This window comes from Pezoporus wallicus, unplaced genomic scaffold, assembly GCF_028554395.1.
Source record: "Pezoporus wallicus isolate ANWC-B61680 ecotype Strahan unplaced genomic scaffold, APGP_CSIRO_Pwel_v1 scaffold_3294, whole genome shotgun sequence".
Taxonomy (NCBI): domain Eukaryota; kingdom Metazoa; phylum Chordata; class Aves; order Psittaciformes; family Psittacidae; genus Pezoporus; species Pezoporus wallicus.
The window spans coordinates 5,353,052-5,376,317 of NW_026635478.1; the positions used below are offsets into that span (position 1 = coordinate 5,353,052).

A 23,266-nucleotide genomic window follows, 5' to 3' on the forward strand; every position below is an offset into this window, starting at 1 on the left:
TTGCATTACTGGCATCCTTCACCAGGACTGCAAGAAAGAACTAACCAGTAAGTAGAAAATGCAGCTCTTGTCATTTCAGATCATCAGCCCTTACACCAAGTTCACATAAATCAACAACATCCTTATCATCTTGGCTACTTGAAGCTTGTAGCAGAAAATGCAGGTGTAGTAAAGGAGCTGCAGTATTATGCAGTGATACTACTTGGTGAGAGAAGCACCTATGTCAAGAGCAGATGATGTATCTGCTGAAAACTCAAGAAAAATTCTGCAAGTTAGGAATGAAAGTGGTTTTGTTCTAAAATACACATAAGAAGGCAGTGAGACCAACTTGAAAGACTTACTGAAGGAAGCTGGTAAAACACCAGCATTGTGTAACTTGGAACAGCTAATGCCACAGGTGTTTTCTCTATGAACCTCCCTTACCCTGGCTTACACTGTCTTAGCACAATTGCTCTGTTTCATTTCTGGATAGTGTTCAACTTCACAAGCTGCAATAGTCTGTATCAGAAGGAGACAGAAAGAATCAAACAGACAGACAGATTGGTCAGGGAGGCAGAAAATCCTGAACTAGAATCATACCATCTCTAGGAGCTAATTCTACAGTTCCAACAAAGGCAGATTTAGCAGGGGAAAATCAGACACCACTCTTGCCTAGGTAGACTGTTAAGGATAAATTAGAATTATGTTTTCCCATGCTGAACAGCATTTTAAAGCCTGCCTTATGATTTAGAGTAGGAATTGCAAAATGTACTTCATAAAGTCATACCAGCAAGACTTCCACTGCAGCAAAGCAGAATACGCTTCTTCAGATTAACACTCAGTTGTTTGACCACATATTTGTAATAGCAGGGAAAGTAACAAGAAGCCAGAAAAGCCAGAAAAAATCCCAAGGCACAGCATTATTTGGAAAAGACGTAAGTCAGTTAAAGGTTCCTTTTAACACTAGAGGTTTGTCTGTATCTGGAGATCTGTAGAATAAATTGTTTTACAATGGATGTTTAAGCATGAACTCTTAAGTATACATTTATTTTTCAAATAATTATCTTCTAGATCTCTTTCTCCTCCCTCCCTTCCTCCAAGCTCATCATCTTTGTACTCAAAATGTTCTCATCTCAGCACTTCTCTTTGTTACCCAGGGCATCCTTAGCCCAATCCAGCCTCAGTGTCTCTGATCTTCCTCTTATTTCCTCCTCTCCCCCTCAAAAAAGAAATCTACTCTGTTGTGTTTGCCTGTCGTTCCTACAGCTGGTCCTGTTGTAGGTCTTCCTGACCACATAGCCCAGGTTGCCCCCTCCACAAAACCCATGTTTGAGTTGCACTAAAATGCTCAGTCCCACACCAGATGACTCCATTCCCCACCCTTGTTTCTCAGCAGCTTCCAGTCTCACTCTCACAACCCTCCACCTCAGCGATCGCTTACAGACCCTGTGCCAGTCTGGCCTTCCCAGACTCCCCTTCCCTCTGCTGATCTTGTGTCTCCTGTATATTTGGATCAGCCAGTTTCCTTCATGCTGGGGAAAAAGCAATTTCGAAGCTGAAAAAACACTCGAGTAGAGACCTGGCCTCAATTATTTCAACCCGAAAGGCTGGCAGAACTAAACACAGAAAGAGACAGGCTTTCAAAAACAGTAGGTGGCAACTCAAGTAACAGATGCTGTCCCATTGGGAAGGAGGGAACTAGTGAAATTTTGTCCTTCTGTGTAAAGGATGGACTACTTAGTGGTAGATCTTATTTAAGAGATCATGAACCATAAGTCCTGTTGGAGTGCAAGCCATGGGACTGGCTGCCTAGAAGCCAAAAAATAGCTGAGTAGAAAGAGAAAGTAATATGAATGGGTTGTGAAAATCTGTCATATATATAAAGATTTTAGGATTACGAGCATTTACAAAAAGACATAGAAAACAATTGAGAATTTAAACAGGATGGCTGCAGGTGTAACATTCCAATGCAATAAACCTTCCCCAAACTCATTTCTTAAACCATGCAACATCTTTGAGGACCGAATTTTGCTCTTTGATACTCCATACTAATTCTCTTCAGCCTGCTGCTCTCAGGAAACTGTGGATACATGTGGTACAAGGAGTTCCACAGTGCCAGTAAAGGAGAAAATTCCGTCTTCAGTCCCATCACACAGCTGAACTGATTATGCAAACTTCTGCTGCACCCAGATGATTTCATTGCTAAATCCAGTTATAAGCAAAGTAAAATAATAACACTGATTATAATGCATTAATACATTGCTGTTTTCATCAGTAAAATGATGAAACCCACTGAAAATGGGTTAAGAAAGCCAAACCTCAGATAGTATTGCAAAGGTGGCTGTTGTGTGAAGTCACAACCTGTGAAGAGCTTTGCATTTAATCCTGGGAAGAAGTCACAGAAGATCTGTGACTAATCACAGTGCTGTATCTCTCATTGAAAAGACTGCCAGGAACTTGGTCGATGTACTCACCACTCAGCCAATTGCTGAAACCTCATCCCTGCTAGATCACTTGATCAAGTATCACAATTAGGACATTAGTGGGACTTTCACAGAAGCCTTGTTCTGAAATGCAATTATACAGGCTGAGAAAATTTGGGCTGCTCAGCCTGGAGAAGAGAAGCTGCATGGAGACCTCATGGCAGCCTTTCAGTATCTGAAGGGGGCCTACAAGGATGCTGGAGAAGGACTCTTCATCACTAGGACAAAAGGTAATGGGGGAAGTTCAGGTTAGATACAAGAAAGAAGTTCTTTTCTGTGAGGGTGGTGAGGTACTGGAACAGATTGCCCAAAGAAGTGGTAAATGCTCCATCCCTGGCAGCATTCAGTGCCAGGCTGGACAGAGCCTTGGGTGACACTGTCTACCATGAGGCGTCCCTGCCCATGGCAAGGGGGTTGGAACTAGATGGTCTTAAGGTCCTTTCCAACCCAAACCAGTCTATTAGTGTATGTTCTGATTCTTTGCTGACTTACTGTTTGCCACTTAAAAAGTGCAAAGACAAATGAAAAGCAAAAGCTGAGAAGTGAAACACATAGCAGTGACCTGCCAGCTTCCTGTATTTAAAGCCCAATGATATGAATGAATGTATAACAGAAAGCATCTCAGGCCTTGAGTCTGTACAACTCACTGACTATATGTAGTATTTTACAGCTGAGCAAATTCTGCTGCTTGGCTTCAGGAAGAGTTTTCCACTGTAAGGGTGTCAGGATTTGTCTTGCTTTTCCTTTACCCCTGCCTTGAAAGCATATCCACCTGAAGAAAAGTCAGCCATGAAAAGAATATGAATCCTTCTACTGAAAGATTCATGATCAAAACTCAAACTGTTCTTGAAGCACACCAGGTATTTCAAGATTTGCCTTCTCAAGTCTACACCAATTATTTCTGTTTAGAATTTTCTGCATAGAAAGAGGAAGAATGGCTACTTTACTTCCATAATATACTAGTTTTCACTTACTGTAAAAGTTTTCCAAGTGATTTTAAAGCACAGAAAGAACCCCAAAACTAGCAATCAGAAAAGGAAGATGTCCTGCTATGGCTACAGAGAGCATCTTCTCATACAATTAAGGGGCTGGTACTCTATTCTTTTTTCCAACACTTTCATACCTCTGTGCAGCAAAGCACGTATTTTGCTGGTTTGTTGTGTGATTACACCCACAATGAAAACTGAATAGATGCTTTCCTGAGCTGAATGCCAAGCACCAGCTGCTTTTGCTCACCGGACCCTCACTGCCTGCAGCTGGGCCTCCCACATGCAGCTTAAATGGCACTTAAATATAGGAAACCACCTTTTCAAAGCCTGGCAGAGAAATGCTATTGACCTTTGACATGTTCTAGATTTAAATTAGATCTTACCCATTTCTCCCCAGAAGAAAGGGTTGATTCCACCTGTTGTGCAGTTGTACACCAACATGTTTTTTGGTCTGGAAAAGAGAAGTATTATTTTAAGCTGTATTAGAAAAGCACCCTAAGCTTGAAGTAACAGAACATGAAATCTAACAGCCCAAGAAACAGTAACATCAGCTCATAAAAAACTATACTTTTCATAAATATAAAAATGCAGTATAAAATACAAAGTTTTGGTAAGATCCAGTCTGATTCTGGAAAGTAGATGAAGTTAGTAAAGACAGTTGAGGTTTAATAAAAATAATCCATATGTAACCCATGAAAAGTTAGAAAACCAATAGGCAAAGTGTGCATACTGACAAATTTCTGATCACATTTTCCCCCCAATAGTTTCTCTAAGTATATTGTAAATAATTGGCCCAAGCCAACCTCAGGGACACACTGTATTTTACAATCATTTTCTTAAAGAATATGATTTTTGCTACTTTTTAAACTCCATTTGTTATGGTGGTGATTATGAATCAATCCATTTCATCAAAATTCTCATTTTAATATAAAGTCTGGTTGTTACTTGGGCATGGAACTAAGTATTGATTACACTGGTTTCATGTCTTCCTTTAATATAAGACATGACCAGCTTTTTCAACTTAAACCTGCCTTGCCAAGGGTGCAAGTGATCAACACAGCATTTTTCTTACTCTGCATTAGCAGCTGAAGCCAAAATGCTAAAAGAAGTGAGATCTGGCCTTGAACAGGGGACAGCAGCTTGGCTGGAAGATACAGCATCTCAGTGCATCTAAGGTGCCTGTGGTGTTTAGAGCCTTTCTCCACTGGATGAGACTGAAGAGACCAGGAGAGAGAACCCCTAAACCTGGGATAGGAAATCTCACACAGCAATATTTGAAAACTGCATTTGGGTAATGCATTTTTAATGGTGCTTTTATTAACAGTGCTTTGATATCATGGCATTAACTGTGTATTAGCATTATTATAATCCCCAGCAGGCTTCTAGGGATGGTTAGTACTGATAGGCATGTGTTAGGCTCTGAATCTATGATCTCCCATAACTTTGAATTACTGAGTAGAAATCTGATAGAGTGTTAAACAAAAACGCTCAGGAATGCTTTATTTGGGAAAATGCATCATTGAAACAATACGGCAACTCACTAAGGATTAAATCAGTAATACGTGCCCATGTAGAAAACTCACCTAGTACTACACACATAGCCTGATGGAAAGTGCACTGAAGTGAAAGCACAGACTTCCATTTACTCCAGTGGGTCAGGGCCATTAAACACCTTGAAGAGATTTCCACTGAAGAATATCTCCTTGTTGATTTTATTCCCTTCTCCACTCTCCAGCTCAGTCAGTGACCTTGGTAGAGTGCAGAGCTTTGTAGACACTTCTACACTATGTACTGAACATTGCAATTCTCTGCTAGGTTTTAGAATCTAATTTCTGTTGATAATGTCACATACCCTGAAGGATACTCACTTTCTGATTAGATGATTGCAAAAAAATTAAAAATTAAACCATACAAGCTATTTTTCAAGACAGCACCTAAACCCAAAACAGTCTGAAAATCAAATTTACAGAAGGCTCAGGCTCTTGATTTTTGTATACAGATTGCTAACCTTGGCGTTCTGCCTAGGTAGACAAAGCCTTAAATCAAGTTCTGCAATTGCTCCTTTAGCCTGTAATTATTTGTGTGGGAACCAGATTAAAACCATGTATCTTTTGCCAATGAAAAGTCAGAAAAGACGTTATTTCTTCTACCATGGCCAGAGCCAGGAATTCTACTTGTGTGCTGACACTGCTCATGAGCATGTGTTCACCTCCTTTTCCAGCTTTATGAACTAGCTGTAGCCCTCTTCATCTGAAGGCTCTCAGAGGTGTATGTATGAGAAGTTGTATTTATTTTTCCCAGTCCATGTTGCTTTGGCTGTTGCTGATGGAAAGGCACAAAACAATGAGATAAATAAATCTGGAGAGCTGATGAACTGCCTTTTAAGATCCTTTTAGGATCCCTGTATTTAGGTTACTGTAGGCGGCTCTTCCTCAGCTCAGAGGGCTTACTCTGTCTTTCAGAGTAAAATACTTATGCCTTTTATTTGTCTGGTATTGATTTCCCAGAATTGCATAAACATCCAGAGTTACTAATGTGGTTTACTCTGAAGCACTTCCTACCTAATGATTTAAGGTCAGAATCAAAGGTTCACAGGAAAAGAGCATAAATCCTTAATGTCACTTACACATACCCTTCTAAATAATGACAAGAATGGAGGTTTTTTAGATCATGTCCCCTATCATATGAACTCATATTTATATTGTGTTTTCCAAGGAAAATGCAGTGCATTTTCACCAAGGAAACTCTGGGTGAGAAAATGTGAACCAGAAAATGAATCAACCAGGCTCTCACACAGGTTTTCAATTAGCATCTGGCTCCCTTTAGAGTCCCAGTCCAGGTAATAAATGCCCAAGTCTGGCACAACAGGAGTGCCTTCCTACCTGTGCACAGCAGTGTACCACCCAGCTGCAAGGGTGAGGTTGATGGCGACGTCCACTGGGATCATATCTGCCACTGCTTCGTTGTTGGCAATGACAGTCCGGAGAATCCCTTTGCCTGCCTGTGGAACAAAGGAAAACAGTCACTAATGTAAGACCATGGTAAAATTTCATCAGCTTGGACTAAGGAAACACTGTCATGTTGGCACTTTTAAAGTCTGGCACCTGTTGCAGAAGAGTATTTGGTTTCTGTGGAAACAAAGATGGATCCCAATATTCTGTGTAATAAAACACAGTGAAGCTGAGGACCCAGTGAAAAAACCTGGGAAGATAAAAGCAAGGAATTTTCATGAGCTAAGACTTCCAAGCATTCTCATCTCATCCTTGGTGCAGCTGGCAGAGGGACTGTAGACAGACTCAGAAATAGGCAAACATATAAGTTTTCCTGTATGACTCCATCCCCCTCAAACCCATGGCATGCAGTTAACTTCAGCTGCCCTAAACTGAACCTCAGCTGAACCACACATATGCTTAGAGATTGAAACATTAACCTGGGAAACCTGGAGCATCCTCTTTTTTTGTTTTTCTTACTACTTACTACTGTTCTAACTACTATTTTTCAAGGGATAAAAAGCAAAAAAGAACCGAAGGAAGCCATCAAGCTTAGCCATGAATTTTCCACTGTTGTGAAAGCTGTGTGATCAACTACCACATTTTTATAGGTACACTGAAGACCTGTTTGAGGTCTTCAAAACTAGAAAGTTTGATGAATGTGCTGCAGACATGCCTGTATTCAAGCAGCATGTGATGGTCATATACACGTGAATGAATTAGAGATTTCATATATTGTGTATTTACTAAAGACTTCAGGTTTGAGTGTTTTAAGTTACTTTATACACTGGAAATGGTTTGGTGCTCCTTTAAAAGGTATGTCTTGATTTCTCTTTATAGCTGCTGACTGTTTTCTCTTTAGTGAAGTAGAAGCTACTGCAGCTGAAGCCTCCAAAATCATTTCCCAGTCTGAGCCTGATGTTTCTGGACAGCCTCCCAGCTGAAGCGCTTTAGGGCAAGTCATTGTCCAGAACATAACTTAAATCACGGTTCTGCCTTACAGATCCACTGCCTTGCAGGGAAGAAGGTCTTTACATGTAATATGGAACAGTGAGACAAAACGCCTCAATTACAGTCCAGTGGAAATGTAATTAATTTCATTTTGTTCTTCAGTCAACAAAGCTTCTCCTCACAGCAGTTGAAGCAACTGTAGGCAAAAGAAACATAATCACATTACCTAGAACAACCTGAACACCCATATTTCATGAATATTTAAAAGAAATATATCTATTTATGGAATGAAATGATTAAACTCAAATACTGTATTGGTGGCTGAGGAAAAAAGTCTTCACAAGATCTGGAGTTCGGATTCTTCCTAAATGATCCCAAAGACCATCTGAACCAAATCTGAGTCTGGGGGTTGTCCTTCATACATGATGAACTTGGGCTGGAAGTTAAAATTATTTTGGTATGGGGGAGACACCTTAAAAAAACAAACAAACTGACCACCAAAACACTTTGCTTTTGCTTTCTCCATCCTTAATTAAGGCAAACAAAGCTACTTGAGTAATAAATACAGTTTGAAGCCAAGACAGCTGGTTGTAACCACACAACTTGCAGGTAATCAAGCTCAGATGGTAATCATAACTCAGATGTTGAAGGGTTAATTTTCGAACTACCAAACAGGAATTACCAATTCACCATATCCAAGCACATTTATTCAAACCATGCATTTATTTCCCTCACCCCCACCCTTTCTCCAGAAGAGCAGAAGTGTCTTGGGCTCCCTAATAATAAAAAAGTTTTCACTTCCAGATAACTTGCACCAGTCCAGCTAAGTTCAGTAGCAACTGGAGATGGTAAAAAACTGTCTTGTCAGCACTCCCCACATGCTTCTCCACATCACAGCCTCTGCTCCTGACTGATACTAGCCAACGCTACTGCCTGTAAGACCAAAGAGCTGCTGGACACAACAACCTGGTGTGTGCACCCTGCACCTATTGTCATTGCTGTTTGGTTTTTTTTTAATTGGTTAAGTCTTGATATATTTACATATCAAATCATCACATTTCATCACTGGAGAGCTTAGTGCAGATGACATGAATTTCATTATATCTTTATTTCCTATGCTGACAAACCTCAAGAGTTTCAATCCTGAACGAAAAATGCCATTTCTGTTTCAGAACTCTTTCAGTGCAAGTCAAAGCTTTTATATAAAAGGGAAATTATTTACTACACTGTGGAGACAGTGTTCTCACAGGAGAATGGATAAGTGGTACATAAACTCTGAATAATCCTGAAAGATACAGCAAGGCCGTGAGAGGCCCAAGGAAGCTTAAGCAAGCAAGATAAGAAGAAGCTAGAATTCACTGATGTAATGAGAACTGTGGACTGTTGGCAAGTCTTCGAGGTCAAGTTCTCACACCTGTGCTTAACCAATTATATGCTAGTTGCAAAGGGTCTTCAGGACATGTATCCAATCATAATATGCCAAATCACTGTAAGTGCATGTAAGAAATAGTATTTAAGGGGTTAAGACTTTGTGATAAACGGCTTTTGTCTGCTCATATTGATCTCTGACTGAGTCCATGTATTTTCTGCGACTTTGTGATAAACGGCTTTTGTCTGCTCATATTGATCTCTGACTGAGTCCATGTATTTTCTGCGGCACTACACTAACCCTAGAATCTCAAAACCTTTACTTTCCACAGAGTTAATCTGGAGATAAAGGTACAAGCTGGCATCTGTGTGTGAAACATGGCCTGAGTGAAGCAGCCATTAATTCTGTTGCTGCATTCAGGAGGGCTAGAAAGTTTTTGCTTTGAAGAACAGAAAATACTAGTTCCTGGTATGTGTGGCAAAAGAGCTAAGCATATAAAATATAGGCAAGCTCTAGTCTAGTATGTAATGCAGACACTATTAAAAACCTGACATATGGACAAAATTTCCAAATACTTAACCATTAGTTGTTTTTTAACTTGTTGGCAGATTAGAAAAAAATAAGAGGGAGGAAATGCTTTTTAAATGACAAAGTATTTGATTGGCATGTTTTTATATAGCTGAAAACACACAAGTTTGGCCTGTGTTTTCTAACATACTGGCATATGATAACATCTATGACAGTTAGCTGCTGTAGTTTGTCACTTAGGTCATTCACTTGTGGGGAACAAAGAGCAATGCAATCGAACTCTTTTGTATGACATCCATCTTGCAAACCAATTCTGGATGAATTTTTGTTACAGACTAATGCTCAAAAGTAATCATAAAAACATCAAAACTCACAGATAACAATACAAAAGTTAGAACCTATCACATAAAAATGTAAGGAGTGGATCTGCAAAATGAAGTAACTGCAGAACTTTATCGTGATGAGAACATCATGAATGAAACACTGAAAACAGTACAAGATGCTGTGAGTAGAGCAGAGCGACAGTACCAGCTTTATGAGCAGTCAGCAATGAGTAAAAGGCTGATGGATAATTATTTTAAAGAAACTGTGACAGGAATAGAAGCTAATAACACTTTGTGAATACAAATTATGTGTTTTGGGGGCTTTTCAATGTCTCCGAAATGTGGGGTTTCAGATAAAAGCATTAGCTGGGATATACCCACTAATTTCACCGGCCCTGTGGATGCCAGTAGTAACTGTAACAGTTTCTATTTATGCTCTACTTCAGGTATAAGTGAGCTTTTCTAACAAGATGATATTTGGATTTTATTCTGCTCTCCTATCATTCTAGACTATTAATCCTTTTATACACACTGCAGCAGGCTGATTATAATAAATTTTTTACAAAATAATCAAGTTGGACAAATCATACATGAACAAAAATATCTGCCCATAGCTATACAGCATTATGTAGTGACAAACAGACCCAAGGCAACATTTTTAGTTCAGAAACAAACACAAGCCAGGAGAAGAGCTACACAACTTTTCTGTTTTCGTATGTTAAATTGTTAATGATTGTTTTCATATTACAGGCAATATTTTACCAAGTTATTCATTATTTCTTTGATGGGTTTGTTCCTCACCATTTTGCACAGTAGTTATTTACACCGGTGTTAAGCAAGGATATAGTGAATTATCCATGTGACTGGCAGTGTGTGAACTGATAGTTACACACATTACTTGGGTATACTCTGCACATGGGCAAATGCTGTATAACGCAATGGCAAGTGAGACCCAGAATCTTTGTGATTTGGAATGGTCACAGACTATAGCAATGGACTTAAAAGCAATACATATGACAATAAATGAAGGGATAAATAATGCTGCCTTGTACTGATGGTATGGCTGGCCTGGGAAACTAAGTTCTGTTATAAGACTCAAGTTTTGACACTTGTGATTTACCCTGCTTTCAAGGATGCATCTTTTGCCCTTTCCTTGAAAATTTGCCCAAATTTGTCCAAAACTTTACTTTTTTTCAGAGTTTTTAGAGGCTGTAATTCATGTTAGTGAACCAGCAACATGAATACTTTTTCAACGTCCTTTTTTGAGCACAGCATAAACAGGCAGTCTTTTGGGTCCTACATGCATATAAATGTATGGCAAGTGTGTGACATCTTTCTACAAGATTCAGAAAACTGCTATGATCTTTTTTCACACACTGTTTCTCAGTGGGGTTGTAGAGTAACTTTACAGTTGCTATTTTAGGCACTCAAATTCCACTTTAAGGGGAACTTAAATAGTAACCATAACATACCGCAATAAATATTCCACTTGTGCCATTGAAGTTGTCAATCCAACCCTGCAAAAAAGAACAATGATTACTACTTCTTTCAATGACATGTTGCTTACAGTGGCTTTGAAATGGTCAAAAGCTGTAATGCTGTGGTGTAGACAAAGAAGCAACCAGTCACAATGGGTGCCAGCCTATCTGGGACAGCTGCCAGGAAGCTAACCAGTACAAAGTACCTAACTGATTTTAAATAGGGGATGCACTGTATGATACGTCATTCTATCTGCAATTTACCAATCAACAACAAAATCTAATTTTGTTTTTAGAAACCAATTATTTACTATTATAACTTGGCTACAGGAATAAACTCTGGCTTTAAACACTACAGCATCTTGGTGCTGTCACACTTGCTGAAAATGGTCAGTGTTGTTATATACCCTCTGACAGACAACATGCAGATGTCACCAAGACTGACTTAGTTACTCCAGCTAATATCTAAGGCAACTGCCACTTGCGGGAGCTAGAGTTAAAAGCAGTGATGAGCTGTCTGACCTGAAACAGGTTATGACACCTAACAGAGTTCACTTTGTCTTTCCAAGATGGGAGGCTTGGCTTAGAGCCTTGGCTGTATCTGAGCCATCTTTGGCAGGCTTCAAGCTGCATGAAAGCCAAAGGTGACTTCATGTTGCCTTTGCAGTTTGGCTGCAATGTTAGGGCACATTATTCTTACCAGTATGTTTAGCTTAGTGAATTATTTCAGTCCAAAAGTACTGCTATATTTAATCACTGTGTGGCTGACATTTGTATCTGCAACAGGCCTATGCAAGTGTGAAACCAGAAAGTTCAGTGACTACCAACATAAGACAGAGATACTGCACATGACTATCAAATGCTTTCAAGGACCATGTGAAGTCATGTGCACATCAGGATCTCATTAGTAGGCTAACTAGACCATGGAAAGACTCAAAGCAGAATGCATTAGGACTATGACCGACCCTCATATCTTGTGTTTCCCCAGTTAGTACAGAAACTCCCCTGTGTGCCTGTCTGGGCACAGTCCTCTGCCTGTAAGACTGTCAGCTGCAAGTCCAACATTCTGCACCATTATTATCCCAGCCTTGTTATTATTGCTTAAATGTGTTCTTTTCACTTGGAGACAAGATTTTTTCCTGAAGATGTTGAAGAAGTCTTGCTGTTCTACTCCAGCACAGGTCTTTTACCTCTTCCACATGTTTTCCTACGAACTGGAGTACCTGTTTCTCAAGCAGGTAAGTAGGTAGACAAGTAGGTACAAGTAAGGAGAGATTCCTGACAGTGCTGCAGCTGCAGCAGTATCACAGAATCACAGAATAGTTAGGGTTGAAAGGACCTTAAGATATCTAGTTCCAGCCCCCCAAATTGCTCTCAGCAGAGAACTGGTATATATTAATACTTACTGGGAAAGGCTCATGCCAGCTAGCTCCCACAATGGATGGCCTGATGATAGCAATGTTCAGGTTTCCTTTCTCTTGCTGAATCAGGTATTCTGACAAGGCTTTGGTGTAGGTATAAGTGTTAGGCCAGTCACCAAGCAGCTTGGGTGTAATGTCTTCAATGATAGACTCATCCAGCCACCTACAGAAAACAAGGAGACCATCATTATCTGCTGTATAGGGAGAGAAAAGACAGGAATACTCACCTGAAACAAAGAATAAGCCAGTCAAAGCCATTTAAGACAAAGCAAGGAGCAACTGGTTTGGATTTAGAACAGCTCTGTGGGAGAAAGGTTACTTTTGTCCTCAAAGTGCAAAATAACCCTTGTGAGCTTCATGCTATGCTGTCCAGCTCAACTTCAGGCATCTACACAATCACATTGTAAAGCAATCTCTTGTGTGCTTTATGCTTCACTGCGATCTGTAACAAAAATATAGCAGTGGTCTGATTGAGGTTTCCAGCCAAGCACTCTAACCAGGCAGCGCTCAGCGTAGCCAACACAGTCCCTATATACTCCCAAGTACATTTCATGAGATTCCTGGTAACCTTGAGTTCCTGAGTTGAGTAGCATTATGAAGGTCTCAAAAGCTAGAACAACATACTAGATGGATAGTATTCTAGTAGCACTAGAAACAGTGTTAAATGATCCTTCCTACCTGTTTTCCACAGGCTTGTTGACATAGGGAGTTAGGAAACTGTCAGTGCTAGCTAAGTAAAAAAAAAACCAAACAAAAGTATTTTGTTTTTTGAAACAAAACCACCCCAGTGAGTATTTTTTTTAAGGTATTCGGGTATCTAATCCATCAGAAGTAGTTATGCATATACCTCTTAAAAAGTGGCCCTCACTACTGCAGTGCTACAGTGATGGCCTAAGGCTCACAGGCTCTTTCCCTGGCACACCTTCAAGACATCTCTGGTCCTGCCAGCATTTGGGTCTAAAGGACAGGAACTGGACGTACTTCCAGAGCCCTTGCACTCTGCTGCCAATCCCTGACAGGCTTTCAGCAGTCTGGTGTTACACCACAGAAACAAAGATTAACTCCTATAATCCAATTTGTAATTAAGTCAATGGAGTTCAGACTGAACTGCTGTGCTCTTCCCAGGGGCATTGCAAGGATACTGTTCCCTGCATATCCCCACTTCACCCCTCCTTATCCTGAATTTCAGAAGCAGGTGGAGGTCAAGGGGAGAGGAATGAGGTTGAAACTGGCACACCTGAAGAATTACTTGATCATATCACCTTAAATGTGCAAACACCTGATGACTCAGGTGGCACACTGCTTTTTGGATGGCTCTGATCAAACACAGATGTAAATACTACAGGAAAACTGACATGAGAAAACACTGATTCACTGAAACTGCAGAACAGTTTGCATGCGAGGGTTGAATTCAGTGATCCTTCATGTTTGGAGCACATTCAAAAGACTCTGACAGGTTTTAGAATATAGATTTTTTTTTTTTTTAGTTTAAAAAAAAGGCCTTGTGGAGGCACAAATACCCTTCTTTGCAACCCTAGTCCCATGCTTCAGAAATACGCATGGCAGAAAAAATGTTTAAGCATAAAATATGAAGTTGAACTACACTGAGGCTATAAGCAGCACACAATATTGACTTAATTTACAAAGCCTGCTTAGGCAGCCATTGAACCCAGCCTCCTCAGGGGCTCAGCTAAATTGCAGGTGCTTGAATCTGTTGAGTAATTAATTACCAGGCTACCAAAAGGAGATGTCTATTTCTGCAGAGCCTGAAGACTAGGTTCATTTGGGAACTCAGACTAAGCTGCATACAAGCCTTCTTCCCCTTCCCTTCTATTTGTATATTTTTACTTAACTAATAGATACAGCTCACATGTTAGCATTCTTATGAAGCAAAGGCAGGTGTAGAAATACAAGGAAAAGCAACTTCCCCTAGTCCTCATCCTTCCAGACAGGCCTCTGCATTACTTTCAGTGGCCATCAAGGGGACCACGCTCCTGCCTGTCTCAGGGTACCATCCTCCCAGGTGATTTCATCTACCAGCACTATCATCACAGGAGCGCTGAGCTGACAGTTCAGTGAGGAGAAATGGTCCTCTTTCTCTGTGACCTACTTTGAAGATTTTGAAATGCTAAATCACAAAGCTATGGCTTTTGCTCACTGCTGCAATTGCCCTGTAGAAACAAGAGATGCAAATGAAACCATTAGTAACCTCTTCTTTCACCATGTATACGTGCCAAATTACCCTGCCATACGAAAATATAACTGTGTTAACCGCTTTGCATTAGTCAGATGCTCTCTTTCTTGTAAGTAATGACGGATCTACATTTTCTGCAATAACAAACCCAGTTCTTCTTCACTGTGTGCTGTGCTCCTTACCTCAGCACACCCTTCAAAGCTGATTTCCCTCAGCTTTAGATTAAGGCAAATCTTGCTTGATGTGGCAGATTATACATTTCCTCTATTGGCCTGGCAGCACTTAGAAGTGTGACTTTTGGTTTACACAGATTAAGCCTAAGGCTTTAGTTGCAGGTTAAATATCAAAATACAGGAAAGCAGGGATATAATAGGAGGATAAGAACAGAAAAAAGAAACAGCTGGGAGTCCTATTTGGGACTGTGTAAACTGAATAAAGACTCATACGCATATATCAAGTGCATAGCTAAAAGTATGATTGAACGAGCCTGTTATTGCTCCCATTTGTATGATCATACCCCCTAATGCACTTGCAAAAGAGCACTTTAAGACAAGAGTTGTTTGTGAAAATAATCTTTCACAGCTGCCTGATGCAAAGCATGACATGTATTTCTTCCCCCTTTTTGAAGGGAGTTTATATTTTCTTGTCAGCTTTATTTCCTTCCCCCCCCCCCTTTTTGAAGGTAACATTCTGATACCTGTTCATCTTTCTCTTAAACCTTCTGTACTCAGATATCCACATATTACTTCTTCCACTTACATGCAGAATCACTCCGCTTCCACATCCACTTACGAAGGTGCATCACTCTAATCTTCCAACCCTGCTTTGCCTTCTCTCTCTCTCTCCAAGTAATCCTCTGCCCTTCACAGTCTCTCAGTTTTCTCTATCCCATTCTACCTATAATCACAGACTGGTTTGGGTTGGAAGAGACATTAAAGACCATCCAGTTCCAATCCCCTGCCACAGGCAGGGACACCTTCTACTAGACCAGGCTGCTCCAAGCCCCATCAACAGTGGGTGCTCAACATCCCAGGGGCTTTCCCCATCCTGCTCCTTCACACACTCTGCAGCTCCATGCATCTCTTTATACGTTGCCTTTGATTTGCAGAACATCTTCCAAACCAATGACCCTGGAGACAAGGGTCAATTTTGAACAAGGCCCACCTGATTTCAATGCCTTTGAAAGCAGTGGTTTCACTGCTGTGTTGTTGTTGCTGTGACAATACTGTAAAGAAACAGATGTCATCCTAGCTGAGGGCATGCTGTGATTTCTCTTTCACTGAAAGTACCAGAAGGTGGTGAATTCTGGAGTATGAAAAACAGGAAAAACAGTAAAAAAAAAATTTAAAATATAGTGAAAGAGCAAGAACCCTAATTTCTAATTATGTGGCTAAGAAAATGGCCCTCAGTACAGTGGTCAGTCAGCACACTCTGACAGCCCACCCTGTCACTCAGCCTTTCTTTCAAACACCATCCTCTCTGCTGCATATGCAAACTACAATAAATAAATTCTTGGTGTCTTACATGAAGCAGCTGAAGTAACTGGGGTAGCCAGGGGTAACCTATGGGGTAGCCAGGCACTTCAACATATTACTGATTAGCATTCAGACCTTTGCTGAAGTCTTATGTCCAAAGTTGCAAGTAATGGTAAGTTTCTGGGAGCAGTGAAATGTATTATTGATAGTGATGAACTCCAAAGGACATTGTAAAACTGAGTCAGTGGTCAAAAAGGTGGCAGATTAGCTTCACTATAAATAAAAATAAGGTAATGCATTTAGGGAAAAGTATTCTAAATTGGTCTTAGAGGTTGCAGAACTCAGAACTGGCAGCTGCAGCTCAGTAAGAGCTAGCTGACAGCTCTACGAAATCTCAAAAGTCAATGAGTAGCAACAGACAAAAAAAGTCAGTAACATGTTGGACATCATCATGTACCAAGAACAAGACCAATGGTGTCATTCTGAAATTGTTTAAATAAAACTTCGAGTTATCACACCCTGAGTACTTCGTGCAGTTCTGTCTGGCCTCTGCACCTCAGAGTGGAATTAAAAAAGAGGCAGAGGGGAAGGGCAACTAAAATCATCCAGAAGATAGATCTGTTGGCATATGAGGAGGCAGTAAAAAGGCTGAAACTCTGCAGTCTGCAGAAAAGAAGGTCCAGGCTGAATGAAATACAGATTTACAGAACTGCACAGGCAGTAAATAGGGCAAATGCTGCAGATACTGCAATGCTATGACTATGGGACATGCAACGGAACTACCAGCATGACAGTTTGAAACAGGTAAAGAAAGTTTGTCTGTACACAGCAGTTGGTTGATAAACTGGAACCTGCTGCCACAGGGGGTTGCAGAGGCAGAGTACCAGAAAGTTCAAAAAGGGATTAAACAAATTAGTAGATTAAAAAACAGCTCAGAAAAGAACAGGACATAACACCCCTCATTCATACAACAGTTCTGGTTTCTGGGAGGCTACAAGGGGAACGGGCTGCAAAAGTACCCAGGCTGGTGCAGTCATCCTAACGAGCATCTCCCAGTGCCACTGTTGAGAGCAAGATACTGGGCCAGGCAGTCCATTGCTCTCATGCACTAGGGCATTTCTTATGTTTTTTATCATGCTCCACTTGCAGAATAAATGATAGATGACTACCAGCTGGAAGTAAACATACCAAAGAATAGAGGCTACTGGAGAAGTTAAAATAGAGAACACTGATTTCTACTAAATTTTCTGGAGTAGCACTTAGTGAAATTATTTCTTTGGACAAACATTTCCTTGAAATAAGATCCCAGTGCTTCTCCTATTGGACATGAATTAATCTCATCTCCTATTACTGTAAATGAAGGAGAAGAAAGATTTTATACCAGCTCTCTGGGTTACAGTTCATGGGTCAGCTGCTTATATCACATGAGTAGCATATCACTAGAAAATAAATGAAAACAAAACTACAGCTGTGGGAAAATTCTCTAAGGGGAAGGTTTCCTGGGGCCTTTATCAGTAGATTTTGTTATTCTTTGTAATTATTCTTCATTTCAGTAAATTCAATTAAACAAGCTTTTTTTGCTGTTTCCTCAAAGTCCTGGATTCTGGCACTGAACTCTCTAAGAAACAGCCCTTTTCTGACTTATTCCCATGTAACTCCAGTTCAATACCACAGGATCGTTGAAATAGATAGAAACACATTGGGAAGCTGAAGAGATAAAGGAATAAATATACGGTATATGAAAAAATATCAGTTCTTACTAAGGTAGTAACAGAGGTAAGGTAGCCTTACAGAAAGCAGCAACACAACTCCATTTCTTATTAGCAAATACACTTATGTGTTAATACACTCAATGCTGGACTCCCATGAAATCACACGCTCCTTTTAGAACTGTGTGAAAACATTCAGAGGTAGCTGGAATTGCAGGGTTAGTAAGTGTGGTTTATGCTATTTCCTAACATTTTGTATCTGGAGAAGTATTCTTCAGCTCACCCAAATGTTTATAAAGCATGATTTCAGCAGCTCTCCACAAACAAAAGCTCCAAGCCAGAGTCTGTATTTCTTCTGTTTTCAAAAAATGAAACAACTCAGTAAAGCTAGTTTCAAGATAAAACACAGAAAGGACAGACTTACTGGAGGACATTCTGTGGACAGTACCACCCAAAAGCACATAGGACAACAGCTCTCTTTTCTTTTGGTCTCACCCTCATAGAACCACAGAATCAACTATGTTGGAAAAGACCTTTAAGATCAACAAGTCCAACCATGACTGCCAAGGCCACCACTAACCCCTGTCACTGAGGGCCTCATTTATGCAGTTTGTGAACACTTCTAGGGACGGTGATTCCACCACTGCCCTGGGAAGCCTGTTCCAGTGCCTTTTTGGTGAAGAAATTGTTCCTAATGTTCAATCTAAACATCACCTGGCACAGTCTGAAGCTGTTACCTCTTGTCCTGTCACTTGTTACCTGGGAGAAGAGACTGACACCCAACCTCTATCCATCCTCCTTTCAGGCTGCTTTAGAGAGCCATAAGGTCCCCCCTGAGCCTTCTCTTCTCCAGACTAAACAACCCCAGTTCCCTCAGCTGTTCCTCATCAGGCTCGTGCTCCAGCATTTTTTTGCTGGCATGGGTGTGTGCAGGCAAGGCCATACAGCAGTAACAGCAACTATGAACAGAAACCCCACTGGTGTTGGCAATGCAAACAATTCAGAGGTCTTCTGCAGAATGGCGCAAAACCAATGTCAGAAGAAGCGATGCGGTAGGTGAATCCTACTTACTCTATTAAATCAAAGAGCTTCTTGGGTTCAGCTGGGGGTGGGTAGATGATTTCATCTATGCATTTCCGGACACAGTTTGCATAGGCGGTAGAGATATGGATGAAGGCCTCGAGGTTCTGCATCTGCTGGGCCAGCTCTAGAAGTCGCTGTGTGCCCAATGCATTCAGTTGCAGGGCATGTCTAAAGAGAGTGGGGGAAGGAAACAAAAGGTATTACACTTGAAAGAATATACGGAAGCTGCACATTATACAAATCTCAAATCATGAAAATGAATGTAAGAGAAGAGAAGTGATCACAGCAGAGCAGAAAGCTTCAATGCAATGCAAGGGCTAAACCAGCTTCCAGTTAGATTTACTGTTCTGGCCACAGAAAGTCTCTCAAATATTTTTACTCAATTTGAATGATCAGAGGTAACATTCCTCTAACATTGTTAAATCTGACATATTTACCACCCCTTTCTGGAACAAATATTTCCAAAACAGATGACCACAGAGGTGTTATGGTTCCTATGGTGCCCTGTCAACTTTTTCTTTAAGGGACCACTGCTAAACCAGATAAACATATGGTTTCAGCAAGCAGCAAAAGGTCCTTTGGCCCAGGAAAACAGGTTCATACTGAAAGAAACTCAATTAGAGATAACAGCTTAAATTCCTAAGGAATGGCAAAGACAGCTAATAAGCATAAGAGAAAAAGAGTCCTGGTTAGCAAGGTTGACCTTGAAGCACAGAGCATAACTAAAAGTTGTCCTGGACCTATCTGCAATGGATCTCAGTGAACAGATGTTCAACTCTGTTGCACGCTTTGTACTGTAAGAAAGACACTTTTCTGCACAGAAAGGAAAAGGCTAAGGAATATGCAAACTGTTCAGCACAGGAGCATAAGCTTTCAACAATGCATACAAGATTATAAATAATGCTATTAAGTACAGCATATACTAAAGAAATTAATTATACCAACATTGAAGGGAAATTGTAAATAGTCCTGATGAATGAAAACAGCAGCTAAGAGTATGATTAATGTTTGCATCACAATATCTAAATTCAGAAATACTTGGGTTTTTTTTTAGTATGACGCTACTAAGAATAGAGTTTTCTATAGATTTCTTTTTCCTCCTGCTCTTCTAGCAGGATGAATCCTTCTACTTTAGCTACACTTCATATGAAAGCTACTCTTCCGTGTACATTTCTATTCAACCACATCCCTTCTGAGAAGGGAAGAACAGGATTGCGCTCAGAATACAGGCCCAGCACAGATTTCTGCTGATATGTTCAGAGCTCTTTTAGCCTTCCAGGGGAATTTCATCTAACCCTGGTGATTTGTTACTCTTTTTTTTCCTATTTATATTAAAACTGCATCCACTGATATTTCAGTATAACACAGTTTCTCAGATTTCTACCCTCAAGAGTTCCATCTGGAGAGCTCCCTAAATGTACTGAATGTTGATGCCAATAATTCATCAGTTTCTCAGTTGCTGCCTTTCTAGTATCTTGATAGCACTGCTTTTGCACCTCCCTTTTCTATCGGCTCTAAATATTCTGTGGTAGGCTTTGGACTTCTGCCCTTTGGACTTCTGCCATTTTTATATTTTTGTGTTGTTAGCAAGTTGCTGCTCAAACCTCTTATTTCAGCAGCAATATTGTGCTTTCACATTTAACTTGTCAGAGCTTTTACCCATGTGATAGATTTCATTCCTCAGATAGGAATAATTTCATTTTAACAACTTCTCCTATTTTGCCATTTAATCGAATCGATTTTCCTTGTTCTGTTAGAGAGATTTTGACAGATCACAAGCAATCAGCCTTTAAATAGTTTCTACACTGCCTGCAAGCAGATGACCATTTAAACTTTTTAACTGCTTTCTAGCTAGCCTCCTTATTAAAAACGTAGTTTCCCTTTGATGCCACTGAGACATATTTTTCATAGCATTTTCACTCATGTACTGATTTAAAATCATTTATAGGTATTAATACAGTGCAGTGCTTTGCTACTTACATATTCATTCAGGTTCTACACATGGCTCAAGATTATATCAAGAGCTGCTTCCTTTCTGGTGGGTTCTCTACTTGTTGCAAAAAGCAATTATTTACGGTGGACACACTGGATATCTATTTAGCCTACATATGAGCAAATGAGGACTGATATTAGTAATTGTGTTTTCTACTCTCACACTGTTTTCCAAAAAACTGTGAAGATCTGACAATCCAGAGCATCCCTCTTGGTTTGTTAACCTTTACGATTTGCATAGAGGCACTCACACATCTAATCTTGGTTTAGTGGCTTTTTTTCTGTTCTTCTTTCTTAATGGAAAGCCTGCCTGGAGAGGCATTCCCAAGGGAGCTCCTTCAGAAACTGAGCATTTATTGTAAACAGTTAATTACTCTGAGTGTTGTGTATTTTAAAACTTGGGATAGGCTATTTTCTTAAACAACATCTTATTTCCCTCTCAGTTTCTCAGTGACAAAGAAAGGCCATTAACACTAGCTTTAGAGACAGGCACAACATAGTTTCACTTCAAGCTGTCTCCAGCTAGTTCTGTCAAAATATCTCCCCCGTGACCTAAACCACACTTTTCCCTATCCCAATTTTAGGTCAAACTTAACTCCCTTACTATGTTACAACCCAAGCTTGCAGTACTTCCTTCTGTTCCCATGGAAATCTGCCAAGACACTTCACTTTTGACATGCATATGCACATGACATTTTCAGAGCATTTACACTGCACATTCAGTGCAGAACCACATGTAGCATGGAAATATAAGTGGAGAGCTATTACTACAGCTATACAAGAGATGCACTGAATGTTGTATTATAAGCTATCATGCACTCTGAATTGTGCTCAGTGAATACAGAAAGAAGAAAGGAGGACATACTTCAGGGGTTCATCAAAGCGAACTGTTGCTGCACAGTGGAAGACAATGTTGATCCGGGTCAGAAGCTCCTCTTCATCTTCAGCACTGATGGCCAGCTTGGGCTGAGTGAGTTCAGCATTAATAGGCTTAATCTTCTCGTGGAAATTAGGGCAATCTTCTCGCACCCTGTCAAAGACCTTGAAGCACAAACAGAGAGAGATCAGGTACAGAATTAGGCTACTGAGATCACTTTGATTAGCAGAGAGTCTGATCATGTCAGTCAAACGAAACTGTCACAAAAGAGAATTCCTGGTTCTTTCAGAGGGATGACACAGGTGAGATGATAAACCAGTTAATTCATTTGTTCTCTCTCACAGGAAAACCTCACAGGAGAAACAGGACAAAAATACAGGAGGTAATGCATTGCCCTAAAGAGACAAATTACTCTTCTCTGCACCACTCGTTTCCTGGGACAGACACTGAAAATACTGTATTTCCACATCTCCTGCAACCACTTCCTCTTTGACCTCAAAGGATGCCTGTAGGACCATAACAGGAGCTAAAGAGGAGGAGTGCAGAGTATGGAGTGGGAAAACCTGTGAATCATTAGACTCAAGCAGTTTTCTTGGTGGTTTTACAAAGGACTTGAGCAGAGGAGAGGAACAGGGCACATTCTGGCTTCTCCTCTTCCTTTGCTACTCTTTGTCTACTGTCACTCTTTGTTCATGTCGGATGAGTCAAACTGCCTTTGGGATGGAAAGATGGGGAATCTCAATAACTCATACTGCTAAAGCTGTTGACTGCCATCAGCAATTTTGCAGAACTGGAAAGTGCAGCTAGTTGGCCTCTCAGGCTGTCTTCCAGCCCTTTTTTCCTATGAGTATGATCCACAGCTCTTCCCAATGCACATTTTCTGCTCAGCCTTCTACAGAACGACAAGACTGCATCTGTCCACTAAAAAGACCCCTACATTTCCATATACTGTTCTGTCTAATGACTTGCCCAACCCAGCTTTTGGCACCTTGCTTTGCCTAAAATCTGAGATGGCAGGTACCCTGAACAGTGAGACAACTGTGCACAAACCTTCTGAAAGAAAATCAATACTGTCATCACCTGTCAGTACCTATATGAAAACAGCAGTTTCCGCAGTTCCTATTTTTACTCTGAGTAGCTCAGTCACTGATAACAGTATAGCAGGTCTGGGTGCAGTTCTGCTTGCACTGTGAAAGCAGATGCTTACTGCAGGTTCCATACGGAAACCTTTTAGTTGGTCAATCTCACCAAGATGAAGCCTGAATTTCAAAACACTACATGAGCATGCTGGAGTAGTCTCTGAAAAAAACATCTTAAGTTTTAGAAGCATCTGTTCTAAGGGGCTTGTATTGTTGGCCAACATTGCTGCATTAAAGTTCCTCTATTTGGGAGCAGAGTGGCAAGAAGGGTAGAAAGGATAAATAG

The 23,266-nt window shown here is 40.5% G+C and overlaps 1 protein-coding gene across 1 annotated transcript in view; it reads right to left on the bottom strand.

Moving 5' to 3' along the window:
* The window catches only part of FAR2 (fatty acyl-CoA reductase 2), a 76,468-nt gene that overhangs the window by 13,698 nt on the left and 39,504 nt on the right, over positions 1-23,266 (bottom strand). The window contains exons 2-7 of the mRNA XM_057426235.1: positions 21,830-22,005; positions 18,961-19,140; positions 12,497-12,674; positions 11,085-11,129; positions 6,334-6,452; positions 3,835-3,902 (exon numbers count right to left, since the gene is read on the bottom strand). Coding sequence (XP_057282218.1) covers positions 3,835-3,902; positions 6,334-6,452; positions 11,085-11,129; positions 12,497-12,674; positions 18,961-19,140; positions 21,830-22,005 — 766 coding nt within the window. The remainder of the gene's footprint in view (positions 1-3,834; positions 3,903-6,333; positions 6,453-11,084; positions 11,130-12,496; positions 12,675-18,960; positions 19,141-21,829; positions 22,006-23,266) is intronic.